The sequence below is a fragment of the Helianthus annuus genome, chromosome 10, assembly GCF_002127325.2.
Source record: "Helianthus annuus cultivar XRQ/B chromosome 10, HanXRQr2.0-SUNRISE, whole genome shotgun sequence".
Taxonomy (NCBI): domain Eukaryota; kingdom Viridiplantae; phylum Streptophyta; class Magnoliopsida; order Asterales; family Asteraceae; genus Helianthus; species Helianthus annuus.
The window spans coordinates 7,745,982-7,766,862 of NC_035442.2; the positions used below are offsets into that span (position 1 = coordinate 7,745,982).

At 35.7% G+C, this 20,881-nt stretch overlaps 1 protein-coding gene and 1 long non-coding RNA gene across 2 annotated transcripts; both read left to right on the forward strand.

Moving 5' to 3' along the window:
* The first annotated feature begins 1,207 nt into the window (after positions 1-1,207).
* On the forward strand, positions 1,208-3,249 carry LOC118483357. The gene is made up of 3 exons (XR_004870515.1): positions 1,208-1,345; positions 1,862-1,928; positions 3,030-3,249. It is a non-coding gene; the product is annotated as an uncharacterized LOC118483357 (long non-coding RNA).
* A 5,973-nt stretch (positions 3,250-9,222) lies between these two features.
* On the forward strand, positions 9,223-13,892 carry LOC110883922 (desumoylating isopeptidase 1). Its single transcript, XM_022131583.2, has 5 exons — positions 9,223-9,340; positions 11,759-11,849; positions 11,978-12,075; positions 12,399-12,715; positions 13,250-13,892. The coding sequence occupies exons 2-5, from the start codon at positions 11,841-11,843 to the stop codon at positions 13,639-13,641; spliced, it is 816 nt and encodes a 271-aa protein (XP_021987275.1). The 5' UTR covers positions 9,223-9,340; positions 11,759-11,840; the 3' UTR covers positions 13,642-13,892.
* The last annotated feature ends 6,989 nt before the right edge of the window (positions 13,893-20,881 follow it).

Sequence of the window (20,881 nt, forward strand, 5' to 3'; positions counted from 1 at the left end):
GGTGCCTTGACACCAAAAATGTATTTTTAAGAATACGGAATGACACAAACAAAAGATAATCTACGGGATCATCATAACCTTTGAGATTATAAACAAGTAAGTGTAAAAAGGGCTAAATGAACCTCGTATTAGCAGTGGAAAGAAATAAACCCAAAATGGGTGAAAGACTAAAGAAGTAACCTACGAGACTAAGCAAAAGAACCTACGGGTCACTTGAGGTAAAACATGGGGACTGGTTACGATTCCATGTGTAGTATAATAGCTAAAAAGAATAAATTCCTGTCCTCAATTCCTGGATATGAGTAATTGATGTGAGTTAAAGAGATAAACGTTAAACTAAAATTCAGTTTTAGTGAGGAACAACGTTTAACAAATATGAATATTAGGAAAGAAATTAAGAATTTGTTAATAATAAAGGATATAGGTCTTAACACCGATAGGTGTAAGATGATACATTTGAAAGAAGATTCATAATAATGAAAAGCTGACGTAAACCTAAACATGACGTAATGTGATCACGGACACAAAAGTGATACAGAATACAACCACGTTGTAATATAAGTTACTAGATATGAAATTATAAACACGTAAAGGGCCGACGACGGCAATATAGTATACCCGAATAACGAGGTATGAGGTAAAATGGTGAGCAATCAATTTAGGCGATAAAACAAGTTATAGTTAAAATAATGTTGTGACTTATGTAGAGCGTTTGTCAATGTAAAACTAGCGTGAAGTAAGTATGCTGATGGACTCAGTGACCGGATGGCCAAAAGACAACCCGGTCAAATAGGCGACAAAGATAGGAAATAAATGATAAAAAGGTTACGGTCCAATAAAAACCTTATGCCGGAAAAGAAAGAACGCCAAAAAAAAACGAACGAAACTGAGATGGTTAGGTCCAAATCAAAGGACTACTTAAAGAAGGTTTTGGGGACGAAACCCTTTTAAGGGGGGTGGACTTGTAACACCCCTAAAATATAAAACTTTATATTGAAATTATAAAGTATAAAATAAACAAAAATAAACTAATTAGGAATAAATAACCTAGTTAGACATAAGTCTAGTTAAAACAAGAAACTTGGTTGAAAACATGGAAAAAATCTAACTTAATAATAGATGGGGGACCAAAGTTGTCAAGTGTAAAACTTTAATTATTAAAACAAAATAAAAATACCAAACACACACTTTAAGTGTGTGTGTTGGTCGTACAAAACACAGGGGGCGACCAAGAAACCCCCATCAAACCCTAGTTCATCTAAATTGCTCAAATTGAAGACCAAATTCGGATCCAAATCAAAATCCAAGCATAAAATAGTGATCTCCTCTGAAAAGGGGTCATGAGGTATGTAAATTTCATAGAAAATTTCCATCTAAATTTCTGATTTAACACAAGAAAATTCGAAATTCATGTTGCATGAATGTTGTTTGGATGAATTTGGAATGATGTTGAGTTTAGGAATAAACCCTAGTAAATTACATATTGAAATTTTGCTCATTACATGTGAGATTCATAATCACCATTGAAGGTGTTAAGTGGGTTTTGTAGAAACATGTTAAACACTAGGATTATGATTGTTATTCTAGTGTAAATTGAGTTCTATGAAGTGAATTCAGAATTATTGATGTTAAAATTGATGTGAATTTGCTTAATTGATGTTAATCTTGGCTAAATGACAAGTTATGAGCTTGTTTATGAGTTGTGTGAAATCATGCCCTTAAGGTGTTTGTAAAAATGCCTAAAAGAAGGCTTAAAACTGAAATTGGAATTAAAACGCATAATTGTAAATTATGGCGAACTAATGCGTTATATGTTAAAAAAAAAAGAGAGTTCTAAACGGTTTGTGGTTGAACTCTATAGGAAAGGAAACCGGAACGTCAAGTGGACAAGCCGGTGGTGACGCGTGTTTGAAGGGTGTGCTTTGAAGGTACGTAACCTTGGTTTCGTTACATTATACTTTGATTTTTATTGTAGTTAATATCTTAAAATTAGCAATATGAAAGATTGTAGTCTATTGTAGAAGTGATGAAGTTCACTAGTTAATCAAAACGGGTCAAAAGATTTGTTAAAGTATGTTTGGTTTGTCACTAAGATGGTGAATTCCATTAGACAACCAAACGGGTCAAACAAGGATTTAAAAAGGTAGTTTAGAAGTGACTTGAATGTCATTTGACGATTGTGAATTATAAAAGCGTAAACCATGGAATGGAAGTGATACGCTAAGATGGACAAGCCCGGGAATGGGTAATTATGGTTAGAAATCAATGACGGTGAATTATGCAAGTATGTAACCGTGACCCCGTTACATTATGTTATTTGAATAATTGTGGGTATTGAAATTGTGTTTATTAGAAATGATAGCGTTAGTAAAAGTGATGTAGATCACTAATAGCTAAACGAGTCGAAAACTTGAATTGAGAATGTTTGGTAGTCATTAGAAATGGAGGATTCCATAAATGAGCCAAACGGGTTGTATAATTGATTAGTATGTAGTAAAAGTGTGTTTTGAATAGCAATTGGTGATAATGAATCACAAGAGCGTGAAACCATAGATTTGGTAATGAAACTCCGGTGATCGTAAGCCCCGGATGTTGGGTAAATGCGCGTTGAGGTCATAGAAATTGTTAGTGATTAAATTAGTGCAAAAACTATATGGGTCAAATAAATACATTAGGTGTTTATAGACTTCCAGCCCGTACACTCTATTTTTGACACAATGATCATAGTAGACACGTCGGTAATTTAAATACGGACGTGTAGGAAAAAGAATCACTAAAAACGGACGTACGGATCAAAAGTTATGGCAAATTGAAGTTTGGAATGAAAATACTTGGAGCTGGGAATGTACAGCACCAGCAACAAACAACATTCTGTGAAAAACAGGGCTTGGCGTGACGCCAAGCCCCTTCGCGTCACGCGACGCCTTCAGTCCGAATTTTTTTTTTTCTTGTGTGTTTGACCTTTAGAACTTGGTTATACTCATTGTAGCTTCAATAAAACTAATGTTTATTGTGGTTTTTAACCTTAGGTGATGTTGGCACTAACCGAGAGATGATCGAGCTAACTTTTGAGGAACCGAACACTACCTACAAGCTTCCGCATCAGTTTATCACTTAATGGATTATATTTTGGGAATGTAAACAATTAACAATTAGTTTTCGAACGTTTTAACTTAGTACCAAGTTGTCTAAACTTTTGCTACTTATGAATTCCATGTACGGAATCTATGCTATCTAAGTATGTTTTTACTTAAAATGTTTTTAAACTGTTATTATATTTAAGAAATTTGGATGGGTGTTACGGTATTGAGAGAGATAGATGAGGGGATTTGAATTTGTGTGTGCTGGGTATATGTGAGAGAAAGAGAGCTTTAAAAAAGAAGAAAGGAGGTAATAAAAAGTCTGAGGTGATAGAAAGTCTGACAAAAGAGAGAGAAACAAAGGATGTTAATTTACCATATTACCCTTGCATATTGTACACATGATCAAATGATGTGGCATCATCTTATTGGTCTAAAATGGTTCTTACGGTTCTCGCAACTCGTCTTGGTTCTCTCTTGATCCGGATCCTATATATATATAATATATATATAGGGTTAGGTTCATTAGTGAATAACCCCCTTGATTGTGAACACTAGTGAATTAATCCTAGCCCTTGATTATGAATACACAAGTGTAAATCAATGGCCACGATTTGATGATGTAAATCAATGGTTAGGATTTGTTCACTCAGTTCATAAATACACTAGGGTCACTCTAGAACCACCCCCCCCCCACACACACACATATTGTGACAAACCGTAATTTCGAGAGTCCTTTGTTGTACTGGTTCCCTTGCATGCTGGGTGATTTGATGTAACTTACGTGTATGGGATGTGAAATGTTTAAGTAAATGAGGTGATTGGTTTTATATTAACGTTACGGATTATTGGACGTTGGTGCTTCACACACTTAGCCACACAATGCATAGGGGGCCGCACACCCTTCTACACTCGCACCCCCCTTGTTGTTGCAGACGCGTACTCGGCCCAAACCAATACCCCTTATGCATTAATGCATGGGTTATGTAAAGCCCAAGCAAAAACTTAGAAACTTGGGCCGGCCACCATGTGCACACATAATAGTTGTATGTGGTCCTTATGTTATCTCAAGCCTAAACCGAGCCCACCTCCCATCCTCATTATTTTCGTACATTATATATATAACAAGCTCTCCCAACCCAATAATTAAAAATATTTGAACTATAAAATGGGTCAGCTTACTGATTTTAATACGTGAAAATGGGCTTAGCCCACTTTTGATGTAGTCTAACTTAATTAGAACTAAAACAATTTAAACCTTAATTATGTCTAACAATATATATTAAAGTATGAGATATTTATATAAAAACTAATACAATAAATTAATATGGCCTGGTCTGTTTATACAAGATTGTCTTTTCGTATGAAGAATAAATAGTGACGGAATTTGAACGAAAACTTGATAAGGGTCGGATCCTCAAATCCAAATCGGTGGGGGCCGGACTCTTAAAAATTCAATATTTTATACTACAATTTTTTCTCAAAAAATTTCAATAAACAAAACACTACGAACAAAAAATTGATGGGGTCCGTGGCACCCTGGGCCTCCATTAACCTCCACCCATGACCGTAAATCAAACCGTTCTCTACGTCTCAAAATTAATGAAACCGACTGAAAGTTAAGTACAAAAACCGACCGAAAGTTAAGTACAAAAACCGACCGTAAAACCAAACCGGTGACCAGTTTAACCAAAAAGAAAAAAAATGTGTATCGAATCCATACCAGGATAGAAGGATAGATAGATCAAGTTAAATAAATAAAGATTTGAGTAAATTATTTTTTAGAGTAAATTACAAGTTTTGTCCTTTATGTTTACATCAAATTACAGGCGCTGTCCTTTTTTTCAAAAGTTTACAGGCGGTGTCCTTAACCTTTCAAAATCTTGCACGTTATGTCCTTTAGAACAAACACAGTTAGATTTTTTGGTTAAATCTAGTCATGTGCAAGGCACATGAGGGTACTATTGTAATTTCTACTCCCAAGGACTATTATGTAAGATAAATTATATCAAGGGGTTATTATGTAAAAACAAAACAAAATAATTTAAAATATTATTTTTACAACCATATATATATATATATATTTCTGATGAAATTAGCAACCACCATCCTCCACCTCCACCTCCACCTCCACCACCACCACCCTTCACCGTCACCGTCACCGTCACCGTCACCACTATCACTACCACTACCACTACCACCACCACCCTTCATCATCTACAACCACCAACTCTAAATCCACTAAAAAAACCAAAAACCTCAAAGCTAATAATCCTCAGAACCCCCAAAAGCTTCATATAACATGGAGATCCACCTGCCCTCGATCCCCAAAAACCCTACCATCAAATAGTACAAATTTTGTGAGTGGGCTGAAATTAAATTAACAAGATATGATCAATACAAACAGTCAACCTAATTAATTTCATTAAATTATAACTTACAACTTGACATTCCATGCTTTGTAGTTCTTTGACTATATGATTCATCGATGTTGATTTCGACTTTCGTTTAGGCAGTGATAAGCAATAGCAAAGAACTAATAATCCTCAAAAGTCAAAACCCCCAAAAAATTAAAATGAATCATCACTATAACTTACAACCTGCAACCGCCCCTAAAACCACCTCCACCACCACAAACACACCTTCACCATCCAAAACCCACCTTCAGCATCCACATACCACAACCCACCATCACATCCACCTTCACCATCCAAAACCCACCACCGTACACCTCCCACCACCGCCACCCATCATCACCATCGCACCCACCACCGTAACCTCCCACCACTGCTAAACCCACCATCGCACCCCACCACAATCCACCACTCACCGTCGTACATAGATTCTTAGAGAGAGAAAGAAAGTGAGTGCAGTAGTTTTTTAGAGAGAGAGAGAGAGTGCAATTCTGTTAGAGAGAGAAGAAAAGGGGAGAGAAAGTTAAGAGAGAGAGAGAGCGGTCAATGGTTTGTAATTTAATATATTTTCTATTTTTACAAAATAGTCCCAATGTATATATTACTTACACAATAGCCCCTTGAATGATGAAATTACAATAGTACCCTCATGTGCCTTGCACATGACTAGATTTAACCAAAAAATCTAACTGAGTTTGGCCTAAAGGACATAACGTGCAAGATTTTGGAAGGTTAAGGACACCGCCTGTAAACTTTTGAAAAAAAGGACAGCGCCTGCAATTTGACGTAAACATAAAGGACAAAACTTGTAATTTACTCTATTTTTTAAGTCTCTGTGTTTTAGTAGTTTTAACCACTTGAGTCCAAAATAAAAAAGTTTAACGCCATGAGTCTCTAACCACTCATTTTATAACGTTTTGAGTCCAATTTACAACACTTATAAATTTTATTTTGGACTCAAGTGGTTAAAAACACTAAAACACAGGGACTCAAAACGTTATAAAACGAGCGGTTAAAGACTATTTTGGACTCAAGTGGTTAAAAACACTAAAACACAGGGACTCAAAACGTTATAAAATGAGCGGTTAAAGACTATTTTGGACTAAAGTGGTTAAAAACACTAAAACACAGGGACTCAAAACGTTATAAAATAAGCGGTTAGAGACTCGGAGCGTTAACTTTTTAATTTTGAAGTCAAATAATTAAAACCACTAAAACACAAATATTCAAAAACTAATTTAGGATCATGCTATTCACACACCCAAACCTTATTTCCACCCCTTTTCGAAGCGCCCCGCTTTGGGCAAAGCTGGGCGTTTTGGCCTGTTTTCTAGACAAATGGTGATGTGATGGTGTACGATGTCAGTTGAACTGCCCCGCTTTGGCCAAAGCGGGCGTTTAGGGTTTTTTTCCCGACACTGGGCGATGAGACTTGATGCGACTTGATGCGATGTTATATTCTGTACGGTGGAATGTTTGAACCCTAAACGCCCCGCTTTGGCCACAGCGGGGCGTTTCGACCTTGATTTTTGGAAGTTGGTGTCTTCTGTCGAATGCGAACCCTAGAAACGGAATGGAGTTCAAGTAGTTGGTCGATGACATGATAGATAAAGATCTTGACACGATCATATCCATTTTCAAGTATTAGATTAGATAGTCCAAGATGAAATATATTAAAAAAAAAAAACATTCAATCCCACTAGTCTTCGATGCGGAACATAGTCCCAGATTGTCTAAATAAGCGCTTTTATCAGGTGTCATGTGGTAACAACTACAAAGGGGATATTCAGATCTCTATTCGGTCATCTTTCCAAGCTTTTACATGGAAGATATCAAAGATTTGGGTACAACTTCAAGTCACGAAGATCACTCTGCAGTAGTTGATCACGACGACCGTAATAAAATGGAACATAATCTCAGATTGTCTTGAGAAGCGCTTTTATCATGTGTCATATGTTGGACGGAATATATGGATGGAAAGCCCACATAGATGGTAGCATTCCTTGCAAGTCCTTTAAATTCGCATAAACATATATTCATTTCATAACCTCCTCCTATAAATCAACCACAACTCACCACCCATAAAACATTATCCCTACCCCTTCACGAACCACAAAATGGAACATAGTCCCAAATTGTCTAAAGAAGCGCTTTTATCATGTGTCATGTTGTAACAACTACCAAGGGGATATTCAGATCTCTATTCAGTCATCTTTCCGAGCTTTTACACACGAATATGTGGTTCCTAATTTGTGGTAGTTGTATCATACTCTATTGATTCATTTAATTCATTTTGTCATCGACCAACTGCTCGAAATCCCTTTCGTTTTATTATAGTCGTCATGATCAATTACTGTAGAGTGATCTTCGTGACCTGAAGTTATATCCAAATCTTTGATACCTTCCAATATCAAATTTCTTCGTTTCCCATGATTATGAAACCTCGTTTCGTGAGGTGGTCTTCTTTCATGTTTCCCCGCGGCATCAAAATACAGAGCTTCATCCTTATTTCTGTAAATTGCACAAACAAGCATGCCTTGAACGAGTCTAGAACACTCGTAATCCTCAACCGGCTTTGGCTTAACAACGATCGATTTGGATCGCGACTGCCTCATAGCCCATGGAGCGTCAGCTAACCTTCACGAGCGTCTTTTCACTCTCGGTGACTGCTCAGAGATGCATGTCTGCAGAAGGTGCAAGAGAATGGCGAGTGTCAGCTAACCTTCACCAGCCTTCCTTTGTCATCGACCAACTGCTCGAAATCCCTTTCGTTTTATTACAGTCGTCATGATCAACTACTGCAGAGTCATCTTCGTGACCTGAAGTTGTATCCAAATTAACAGGATCGAAAAACAACTTTCTATATTTTGTACCATTTAAGACTAACTGTAATTTGACTACAACTTTCTCTCTCAGATCTTTCTAAAAGTAGAAAAAAATAAAATATTAACAACTAACAAAGATCGAAAAACAAAAGAAGAAAGTGTTCCTCTTTGTTACCAAGCATGTCATTAACAGGACATTGTTGTTCAACAGGATTTGCTTCCGATGATATCTATTAAACTTATTCGGGATTTTCTGTACATTTGAGTATTGCAGTTTTGAAAGATAACCGAATTGAGATCTGAATAACCGACACAGAAACCACATTTTTCTGCACTGGATAACGAATATGAACATTGTATTTATCATGAAAGTACTGAAGAACCGAGATAACAGCTCCGGTTTCATCATGAAAACTAAAAGAACATAACAATATAAATTAGTCAAAGATATGATATAAATTGACAAAAAATAAAATAAAAAAAGTAACTTATTACTTGATAAATTAATAACACTAACATATATATGTTTTTGTAAAAATAAAATAACTTTAAATCAACTTTAAATTAAATATATCTTATAAAAAAAACAAAAAAATTCTACTCCCTTTCAATAAAAAAACACAATCAAATACAATTAAACAAAAAACCAACAACCCTTTTTTTCACTAAACCCTACTTTTTCCCCCAAATATAAAATGTCAGACCAAAACGTCTCGCTTTGGCCAAAGCGGGCCGTTTCGGTACGAGGTCGCCGGACAGGAAGTGACGTGCTCAGCTTTTATCTGTTGACTTTAATCCAAAGCGTCCCGCTTTGGCTATAGCAGGGCGTTTGAGTGTGTGAATAGACCAAATGGGTGTGTGAATAGATCCGGCCCTAATTTACCCTCAATATTAAATTTGAAGGTGTATTTGGTAGATTCTAGAATGTGATAGATCCACCGGCCAACTATAAAAAGTCATCCTCAGGGTGGGTTTTTAATTCGCTCAAACGGTTTCCTCTTCTTTGACTCCAGAATCTCTGGTATGAACAACACCACCATATATCTTTCTCTCTTATATTAATTATCATAATTTACATTCGATTATTGTATGTTTAATCTCGATTTCTCTGTAACGCCTTCAAATCTGTACGTTTAGTCTATAAATTGATCTTACTACTTATGCTCCAAATTATTTAGGATCTCTAGTTACTTTTCCCTCAAGTTTTGTGATATACGTTCGATTGTTGTATGCTTGTTGTCAAATTTTTACTTATATTATTGGAATTTGATCAGTCATCTTGATTCGTGTTTCAATTGCAACTGTTATGTTATAAATTTTATGTGTAATTTCAGTATTCGTTAGGGTTTACAGTTGTCTGTTGGTTATTTTGTAACGTGTGATTTTTGAGTTTACTGTTTTTGTAACTGTCACCTGATTTATTTGATCTATGTGTGAATCATAGCGAAATTTTTGTAATTTTTTTCAATTTTCTTTTATTTTTTTTTTTTGGTAAAATATATATATATATATATATATATATATATATATATATAATATTTCTAAAATTTTATTCTAGTGTATCCCTAAATGTGAAATAGGGTATAGCTACGTAGCGTATAGGTAGGTTGTCGCCAGTGGCGGACCCAAAAATTATTTGCTGCGGTGCGGATAAGGTGTTCAACCATATTTTCAAAGGGTGCGGTCGGGTTTTTTGCCTAAAATATACACTAATTTTTTTTTCAAGGGGTGCGGCCGCCCACCCTGGCCAAAGGCTAGGTCCGCCCATGGTTGTTGCTATCGTCCGCGTAGCTATTGACAACGATGTGCGTAATATTTGCAAGTTTTTGAGTTTTTTTTTTTTTTTTTTTTTTTTTTTTTTTTTTTTTTTGTGAAGTATCAAATTAGTTTCAGAGTCCCCTTTTAAGATAAGTGATAGATTTGTTAACATATTTGTTTCTGTAGAATAGTTTCATGTACTCATTTGTTTGACATATCTTGGAATTTTGATCCGTTTTTAAGATCTATGATTCTGTTGCAACTGATTTGTGAAGTATTCGACACATAATCTGGTGATATGTGGATATTTTTTGGGTCTCTTTCATATCGATTTGCATGTAGTCAAAGTCTTCTATAGCTTTATATGCTCTTTTAGTTTCTGTTAAATTCGGAGACCAGGAGTGATACGCGGTTAAGAATGTGATTTCTTTTTAGACTAGCATCACTTTGAGATCTTCTCTTGAGATGTTTTAGCATTAAGAAGACGAGTGGGTGCGTTTGGAACATGGACTTACATTTTGCATGATTCGGTATAGTCGCATACATGTTGAAAATTGAAACAGAAAAAAACTATAGTTACCATCATAGTTTTCGATAATGAATAGTGACAAATAGCGACAAGGCACCTATAGGCTACGTAGCGAATACTCGAATAGCGACAAATAGCGACGGCTATTTTATAAATAGCGATTATACTAGAAAAAGATTTTTGAAAATTTTTATATATATATTACATCAAAATACCCTTGTATATATGCTATTTTACATGTATATTTAACAAAAACTAATAGTTAGTAGCAAAAGTTTAGGAATTTAATTGAACGAGTTTCTGAACTGGAATTTAATTGAACTCGTGTGTGCCCGCACGTCCTGGAATTTAATTGAACTCATACATGTTCGAGTTTTCATGTTTTTTCTTTGAAGATACCTTTACCTTTGGTGCGAAAAGGTTTTTAGTGCATTGTTTTATAATGCTAGTAAAAGTTTCATACCGGGTTTGCATATAAGAAAAAAAAGGCATGAACTTAAAAGTTTCCATGTATTCAACGTATAAAAATTTGTGGGATTACAATGGTATCTTACAGGACATAATTAGAGCAGCTGTAGCTTTAATAAGGGTAACTAGTCGCATAGAATTGTTAACGCTTGAATAGTCTTATATGTCTGTATGATTCGCATCGCTTGAACTTGGTTTTAAATTGCGTGATGCACTCTGATGCGTTTAGTCCAAAAATCTGATGCGTGATGCGAGCGCATCACGTATGTGATGTGTTCTTTATAAAAAAAAATAGTTAAAAATTATTTATACATAAAAACTTATAAAAACATACTTAAAGTAAAACAACTGACGTAATTAGAAGATAAGAGTTGTGTTTTTTGTTTCAAATCAAGCATACTAAGATGTTAATTATGGAAAAAACCGAACACAGTTCATAAAATCTAGAAAAAAAGCATAAGAAACAATGTTGCGTGCATCAGAGCGTATTATGCGAAATGCGCGCAATATTCTCGCATCACGTAAACGCATCGCATCAGCTGTTGCGATGCGCTCTCATTAGTGCATCGGGCGCATCACGCTTTATGCGCGCATTTTAAAACCAAGCTCTTGAACCATAATTTTTAGTTATTTTTTTAATCGTTGTCTTTTGTTTTCTTAATGCATTCCTCTTTTGTCTAACAGAGCTCGCTATCAATAATTTTAGTGAAGACCTTGCACAGAAGAAACTTTTAGCATCCACAACTTCCGTTTTTAAATTTGCACGATGGCTGAGGTACAAACAACTCTTTTAAAGAGAATATTTATGAATTCACAGCTTTCATTTGTATCGCACTTTTGTCTGTTTGCGTCTAGTTTTATAATTTAGGATATTAAATAACCACTTTAAAATTCTATCAACAGGAGGGCTACAAGGTGACCTTGCATGCGTATGATTTAAGCGGAGGCCTTGCTCGCCAGCTCTCCATGTCCTTCCTGGGGAAGGCTATTGAAGCTATATGGTAACGCTCATGACCGTAGTTATTAATAGCGCTCGAAGTGAGCGCTATAGCGAATAGCGTAACGTAGCACTCATGTGTCCTATTGATTTTGGCGCCTCCATAGCTGGCAAATAGCGGAATTTTAGCTTTTTCTAGTTTTTTTTTTCTGCTTTAGTATAAATAGCTGGATTTTATAGGTATAAAATAGCAGGATTTTAGGTTTTTTTTTTTTTTTTTTTTTTTTTTTTTTTTTGGTTAAGCATACATATAAAACAGCTTATTTGGATATAATATACATATAAAATATTTCTAAAATTTTCTCCTGGTGTGTGTAATCAAAACAGGCACACGGGTGTGGTGGTATACGGCACCGAATACTATTTCGGGAATGGTATCCAACAAATTCCAGCTGGAACAGCACCATACGGAACCCCACTCCGAGTGATTGATCTTGGTGTCACACATGTCCCAAAAGATATGTTTGAGATGTATTTACAGGAGATAAGCCCACGCTACACGCAAGAAACCTACAGTTTAATGTCTCACAACTGCAATAATTTTAGCAACGAGGTCGCACAGTTTTTGGTGGGTGCCTCCATACCTGATCACATCCTCAACCTCCCTAATGAAGTCATGAGCAGCCCAATGGGTGCCCTTATAAGTAAGTTTCTTATATGCGCCTGTTTTGACCCATTACAGATAAAACTAGGGGTGTCGATCATGTCGGGTTAATGGGTTGGCGGGTTGGTGGGTTGAAATGTTCAACCCGAACCCGACCCATATTATTATCCGGGTCAAAGATCTCAACCCTAACCCGCACACATGTAAATTCGGGTCAACCTGAACCTGACCTGTTTGACCCGTATTTTTAGACGAGTCAATGAGTCATACAAGTAAATGATATAATGTGTCAAAACTAACATTATTATGACTAACCATGTAAAATAGAAACGGAAAATACAAAACAAAAATATAGAAGTTTTTTTTTTTCTAAATAGTTAAACGGGTTAACGGGTCAACCCGAACCCGACATGTTTATAATACGGGTCAACCCAAACCTGACCTGTTTTTTTAAACGGGTGGCGTTAGTTGACCCAAACCCTTTTTTTTTTCGTGTCGGGTTTCGGGTCATGTCAAGAATTGCCGCCCCTAGATAAAACATAACACGGTTCGACCCATTTGCTATGTGTTGCAGTGCCTATGATACAGAATCTGGAGACCACATTACGGGCAGGTGCGGTCCCACAAGCTCCACAGTTTAGGCCATCTTCGGTTATTTCAACTCCTCAAGTATCAAAGAAGGTTGACACGTCATCAGGAAGCAAGGCGAATGCTAGTGCGACCAGTGGTGATGCGAAGTCAAAAACCGAAGACGTGGTCCCACCTGCAGTTGTGCCAGCTGGAACATCACAAGAGAAACCGGTGGTTGATCCTCTTGGAGATGCAAGGAACAAAGTGCAAGAAGAGATTGGAAAAGAGTTTGCTGCCATTATGGCGAGTGGTACCCTTCGTGCCAGCGAGGCTGCAGCGCTGGCGACGAAGAAGGTGATGCAGAAATACGGACACATGAATGCTGCACAAAGCTGAACAGGTTTTGTGCTCTATTTTTTCTGTAGATCTTTCATTGGACCGTCCTATTTAAGAACGATTACTTGTATGTGATGAAAGATGAATAAATTTATTCAAAAAATTATTCGACATACACAGGTTGCAGAACGGATGTTGGTGTGTGATTGTTTAACACACTTCATCTCTTAATGTGTGTTGTGTTGGAAAATCCATAGTCATTGTTTTGTGGATCCTTGATATCGTTTCTGTTTAATGTTTCAAGTTTGTTAGCTATGGGAGTTGATTCTAGCACGACTTGAGATTTCGTGCAAACACGATTTGAGTCTTAATCGCGTTTGTTATTTGGTTTGACCTATTTAATAAAAACATATCATGCCTGTTACGACGTCTTAATTAAATAGTATCAGTTTGAATAAAAACATAATCAACCTATCTATAACTTTTTAACCCATGTATGACTCGTTTAGATAAAAGCGCTACACACATCAAGTGCTTGTGGGCGATGAGCTATAGGCTATAGATTAAGTGCTTGTGGGCGATGAGCTAGGATCTATATCTGGCGATTCGACCATTTCTTTTGGTAATACATGTGTTGTTTATATTGGCCACATATGTTAACATCTTAAAAGTAATTGCATAACTTTTGTACACCAAGTATCCTAGAAAATGAGTTTTTATGGAAAAAGATGTGCCTAATCATATGAAATATGAATATCAAATATGTTCATAGATCGCTGCCCATCATAACACGATGTACATGTTTTCGAGGGGTTGTATGTTTAATGATTTTAGCGTCAATGGTTATTCTATGTAACTAAGATCAATAGATCATCTAGTTTAGATTAGGCTTTAATACATGTCACGCAGTGCGAAATGCACTCTATGATAGGCCAATCTAAATCGTAGACACAAACGAATGACGAGGCTTCAGAGGTTAGTCATGATTACTCATGAAGCTTGTAGATATTAACCATACATTGGCTATCTTAGCTTGTTTAGTAAGTCAATCTTTGTATAAGCTAACCATGTGTGAAATGCACCCCAACAAATAATTCCTGGGTCCGCCACTGGTTAGCTTATGCTCTTTTCGTCAAGTCCTTTTATGTTATGGAGTTGGTGTAAACACTTAGTTAAATGCAATCTTTTGTGAAAGCCAACTATATGTTGGTCACCTTAGGCTTTGGTTGGCTTAGGAGTTTTCACTAAGGTGTCTTATGCAATTAATCATTTTAGACGAATCAAAACTTAACACTCTACCTTTTTCGAACAAAGAATGATCATCCACGCTAACCATCCAAAGTTGATGATAAGACACGTTGATGGCGATTTGGGCACAAGTCATTAAGGCTATACACGAATGAAAACGGGGAGTATCTTCTATACCACTCAAGAGCTCAATAGGCGGAGTATGGAAAAACATAGTACACATGGGGCGGGCATCGGGCAATCAACAAATTGATGTTCAAAACAAGCTGAAACTGAAGATGGGCATTGGTAATAACACTTATTTTTGGCTGGATAAGTGGATTGGGGATATCACTCTACGGGCACGGTTCCCTAATCTCTTTGCTTTGGAGTCGGATAAACACTCCAGCGTGCAACAAAGATATAACCTCATAAACGGTAACATTGCTTGGGTCTGGGGCAGCACAAACAGTTTAGGAGATCCAGGGGTAATTTCGGAATGGAGTGACTGTTTACGGCTGCTAGACAGTCAAAATATTGGGACAAACTCCGATGTATGGCTGTGGTATACGGGCGACGCAGCTGCATTATATCAGGTGGGAGACGTGCGAGACGAGTTGGACAAAATGCAAGTGATTCCAGAAACTAAGGCGTTAAAATGTTAAGTTGGATCCCAAAGAAAGTCAACTGCTTTATGTGGCGGGTCGTTCTAAACCGAATACCAACAAGGGAGGCGCTTGCAAGACGAAATGTTACATTACCAACAGTGTTATGTGTTCTATGCAAAATCTGGTACAGGAATCTGCAGACCACCTACTTGTGACGTGTCAATATGCGCAACAGATATGGGTGGCGATATCATTATGGACTAAAATACCCCTACCTAGGTACCTACTTAGCGTGGTGGAACTTCTTGAATTCGCGCAAAATCTGCAGCTTTTGGATAATAAAAAGAAGGCGCTTTACACGATTATAGCAACCGTGTGTTGGTCGTTATGGAGGACGCGCAATGATTTGATTTTTAACAGCAGGCCCAAACAAATACGAAAGTTAATAGGAGAGATCAAGGCACTATCATTCATTTGGATTAACTCGAGAGCAAAGAAACTGCAGCTGGAATGGAAGACCTGGTGCAATTTTAAGGTGGCATGGTGACAAATATTGCTGCACTTTTTGTGTTTGGCTGCATTGTTTTTAACTTAGCTATGCATGTACCTTTCATATTTTTTCCTTTACTGTACTGTACCATTTGAGCAACTTGCTTGAGTAATGTTTCTAATAAATCGCCTTTTGAAAAAAAAAAAGAAAAAAAAAAAAGAACCACACTCCCAACTAAATGGTTTCCATGACCAATGCATGAACCAACATGCTATTGAGTATGCGTGACTCTTAAGTATTTTTTGTGTCAAAATGCATGAATATGACAATAACAAGGACCAGTATGCTAAAGAGTGTGCATGGCTCGAGTAATTTTCCTGTCAAAATGCATGAATATGACAATAACAAACTCTTACGAAAGCGTGAAACTGATTGTTGAAATTCGGAGTGTGCATGGGTCGGTTTGGTTCGGTTTTTACCATTAACCATAGCCATAACTTTGGTTATGGATTTCTTAACCATAACCATAAGGTTATGGTTCGCTTTCGGTTAATTTCGGTTATTAACCAAAAACTTTAACTAAAACTATGTTGGACATAACTTGCAGTGGCGGAGCCACACTTTGAACAAAGGTGTTGTCCGACACCATTGAATTTTGTGTAGGAAATACAACGTATAATAGGAAAAATTCGAGCGACACCATTGTTTTTTTACGAGCGACACCATTGTTTTGTTTTCTTCTAAAAGAATTACATAACAAACAAATTTATATTTCGAAAATTAAGCCCGGTTACTTGAATTTAATTAGTATACTTTAAATCATTAAAGGTCCATGCTTAATTTTTATTTTTTCTAATCCAGTAAGCATTATATCCCCATATCTAATTGGTTTTGTTTCAATTGTTTAACCTAACATGATGTTTGATGATAATTTGAATGATGCATGCACTTGTTTGTTATAATGAAAAAGAGGTTTTTATTTGCAAGTTGCCATTGAAAACATTATGAATCGTTTTCAAAACATGAAAATGCGTATAGAGCAACTATTAAATGCATTTTTTTTATATATATTTGAAATGATTTTGTAACTTTATTATGTGTTTTGTTCAATGACATTGTACTTTTACTGTAATATTTGCTTTTATTATGTGATTTGACCCGACTAGATCCGAACTGATCTAAAAAGTTCGACTCCGTGTTACTATAAACCGGAGTATCCATAAAAAAAAGACACCATAAGAAAAAATTTCTGGCTCCGCCACTGATAACTTGGGCCTTTTATTATTATACAACCAAGACTACACTTTTTGGTTAAACTATCGTTGCGGGTTCTGTCTTAATAAAATAATATTTATGTACACAATGTTATACATATGATTCATACGATGATAATACCTCAATTCTTCATCAAAGTAAAGGGCACATACATCAATATTATTTTGTTACTAACATATTTTATATTAGCAAAAAACCTCTACATGGTTATTGTAAAACTTAAATCCATTATATAGAATTATAGACTTAACATTTACACTTTAGTTCGATTTTAGTTATATCGGTTAACCAGAGCGCTGTAATCGTAACCATCACCAATTGGTCGGTTAAGCAAGGCTTCATAACCATAACCATTGGTTATGTTGGTTATCTGTTAAAGTCAGTTCGGTTATGTCAGTTGTGATTTGGTTATTGGTTATGGCGGTTAATTTGCCCACCCATAGTTGAAATACCTTCACTATTATATATAACATGCAATAATTTAGACTCAGAAATACAATAATGACGTTCTCATACAATCCCTTACAATCTTCATGTTTTAATTGAAGTTTTCCCTAAGACATACAGTGTGTGCGTGTATATATAGGAAGATTATAGAGAAAAAACCCATTTGAGTTCAAAACACTCAATGGATGGACCACATGTTGCCACGTGTTACAACCTTTTTCAGAATTCTAACATGTAACAACTTTTGTCAAAAGAGGGAAAGTTAATATGTTACACCTCTTTCGCTGTTTACGTAGATGTAACATCACATGCTAAACTTTTTTTTTTGTTTTTAACAGCAAATTTTGTAGGTTTTACGAAGTGTAATATTTTCGAACTTTAAATTTACGAGTTTTCAATGTGTGAAACATGTAAAAAACACGTTACATGTTTTTATAGAAAAAAAAACTAGTGTAACACACAAGTGAAAAAGCAAAAAGTTGTTACATGTAGAAAAGTGAAAAAACAAAAAGTTGTTACACGTACTTTTGTCAGTCTGTAAAAGTTACTCTATGTGTGTGTATATATATAGGGGTTGGTTGACGTACAATGTGTACGCTGGGAAATTACGCACATTATAAAACTCAAAAACCCTAATCACGCATGTTGAAAACCATAATCACGCATTTTGAAACCCATAATCACGCATGAACAAAATCAGAAATCACGCACTAATCACGCATGTTATACAACTAATCACGCATGTTATATTTCCCAGCGTACGTTAACGTAGATTGTACAATACACTTTCTCTCTCTCTCTCTCTCTCTCTATATATATATATATATATATATATATGTATATATAATGGGTAGGGTTCTAGAGTGAACACTAGGTTGAGAGTGAACTGTGTGAACTAATGCTGCACAAAGCTGAACAGGTTTTGTGCTCTATTTTTTCTTTATATCTTTCATTGGACCGTCCTATTCAAGAACGACAACTTGTATGTGATGAAAGATGAATAAATTTATTCAAAAAATTATTCGACATACACAGGTTGCAGAACGGATGTTGGTGTGATTGTTTAACACACTTCATCTCTTAATGTGTGTTGTGTTGGAACATCCTTAGTCATTGTTTTGTCGATCCTTGATATCGTTTCTGTCTAATGTTTAGATTGGGTGCAAACACGATTTGAATCTTAATTGCGTTTATTATTTGGTTTGACCTATTTAATAAACATATCATGCCTGTTACGACGTTTTACCTAATTAGTCTCAGTTTTAATAAAAACATAATCAACCTATCTATAACTTTTTAACCCGTGTATGACTCGTTTAGATAAAAGAGCTACACAGATTAAGTGCTTGTGGGCGATGAGCTATAAGCCATAGATTAAGTGCTTGTGGGCGGCTCATGGGCGATGAGCTAAGATCTATATCCGGCGATTCGACCATTTCTTTTGGTAATACATGTGTTGTAGTTTATTGGCCACATATGTTAACATTTAAAAAGTAATTATGCAACCTTCAAAAACTAATTTTTCTTTTATTTATGATTTGTGATCTTTTACGGGTTAAATATTTAAAATTTTAAGTTATTTTAGTTAAAATTATAGATTTTAAGTTATCTTTTATTACACCCAACTGATTAATTAAATGCTAAAAATGTTTTAGTTAAAATTATAGATTTGTAACATTACTTTGCATGATGATATAAACCAACTTTGTTGGGAGTACAAATCATGACATTGTATAAGTAATTAGTTGTTTATTATTCACCTAAAGCTAGACTTTTGTACACCAAAAGTGTGCTAGAAAATGAGTTTTTATGGAAAAAGATATGCCTAATCATATGAAATATGAATATCAAATATGTTCATAGATCGCTGCCCATCATAACACGAAGTACATGTTTTCGAGGGGTTGTATGTTTAATGATTTTAGCGTCGATGGTTATTCTATGCAACTAAGATCAATCAATAGATCTTCTAGTTAGGTTTGGCTTTAATACATGTCACGCAGTGTGAAATGCACACCATGATAAGCCAATCTAAATCGTAGACACAAACGAATGACGAGGCTTCAGAGGTAGTCATGATTACTCATGAAGCTTGTACAAATTGACCATACATTGGCTTTCTTAGCTTGTTTAGTAAGTTGATTTCTGTATAAGCTAACCATGTGTGTTAGCTTAGGCTCTTTTCGTCAAGTCCTTTTATGTTATGGAGTCGGTGTAAACACTTCGTTAAATGCAATCTTGTGATAAGACACACTGCTGGCGATTTGACGAAGCATTCATGTTGACGATTAAACATTGATTCACACGCTGACGTTAAAAATCCTATAGCACCACACTTAAATGGTTTCCATGACCTGGTATGCATGAACCAACATGCTATTGAATATGCATCAAGTAATTTTTCTGTCAAAATGCATGAATATGGCAATAACAAGGACTAGTATGCTAAAGAGTATGCATGGCTCAAGTAATTTTCCTGTCAAAATGCATGAATATGACAATAACAAACTCTTAAGAAAATGTGAAAATGATTGTTGAAATTCGGGGTGTGCATGGGTCGGTTTGGTTCAGTTTTTACCGTTAACAATAACCGAACTTCGGTTATGGTTCGCTTTCAGTTATTAACCAAAAAACCTTAGCTAAAACTATGCTGGACATAACTTGGGCCTTTTTATTATAAGACAATCAAGACTCCACTTTTTGGTTAAACTATCGTTGTGGGTTCCCTTCTAATATAATAATTATGTACACAATGTTATACATAAGATTCGTCCGATGATAATACCTTAATTCTTCATCAAAGTAAACGGCATATACATCAATATTATTTTGTTACTAACATATATTATATTAGCAAAAAACCTCTACATAAATTCATTATATAGAATTATAGACTTAACATTTACAGTTCAGTTCGGTTTCAGTTATATCGGTTAACCAAAGTGTTGTAATGGTAACCATCACCGATTGGTCGGTTAAGCAAGGCTTCATAACCATAACCATTGGTTATGTTGGTTATCGGTTAAAGTCAGTTCGGTTATGTCAGTTGTGGTTTGGTTATCGGTTATGGCGATTAATTTGCCCACCCCTAGTTGAAATGATACCTTCACTATTATATATAAACATGCAATAATTTAGACTCAGAAATACAATAATGACGTTCTCATACAACCCCTTACAATCTTCGTGTTTTAATTGAAGTTTTCTCTAAGACCTATAGTGTGTGTATTAACCATTTGAGTTCAAAACACTC

Excerpts from the sequence above, each read along its gene's own strand:
- LOC110883922 (XM_022131583.2), top strand. Across the intron at positions 12,076-12,398 it reads AAGGCTATTGAAGCTATATG|GCACACGGGTGTGGTGGTAT; the intron begins GTAACGCTCATG and ends TAATCAAAACAG. Across the intron at positions 12,716-13,249 it reads CCCAATGGGTGCCCTTATAA|TGCCTATGATACAGAATCTG; the intron begins GTAAGTTTCTTA and ends TATGTGTTGCAG.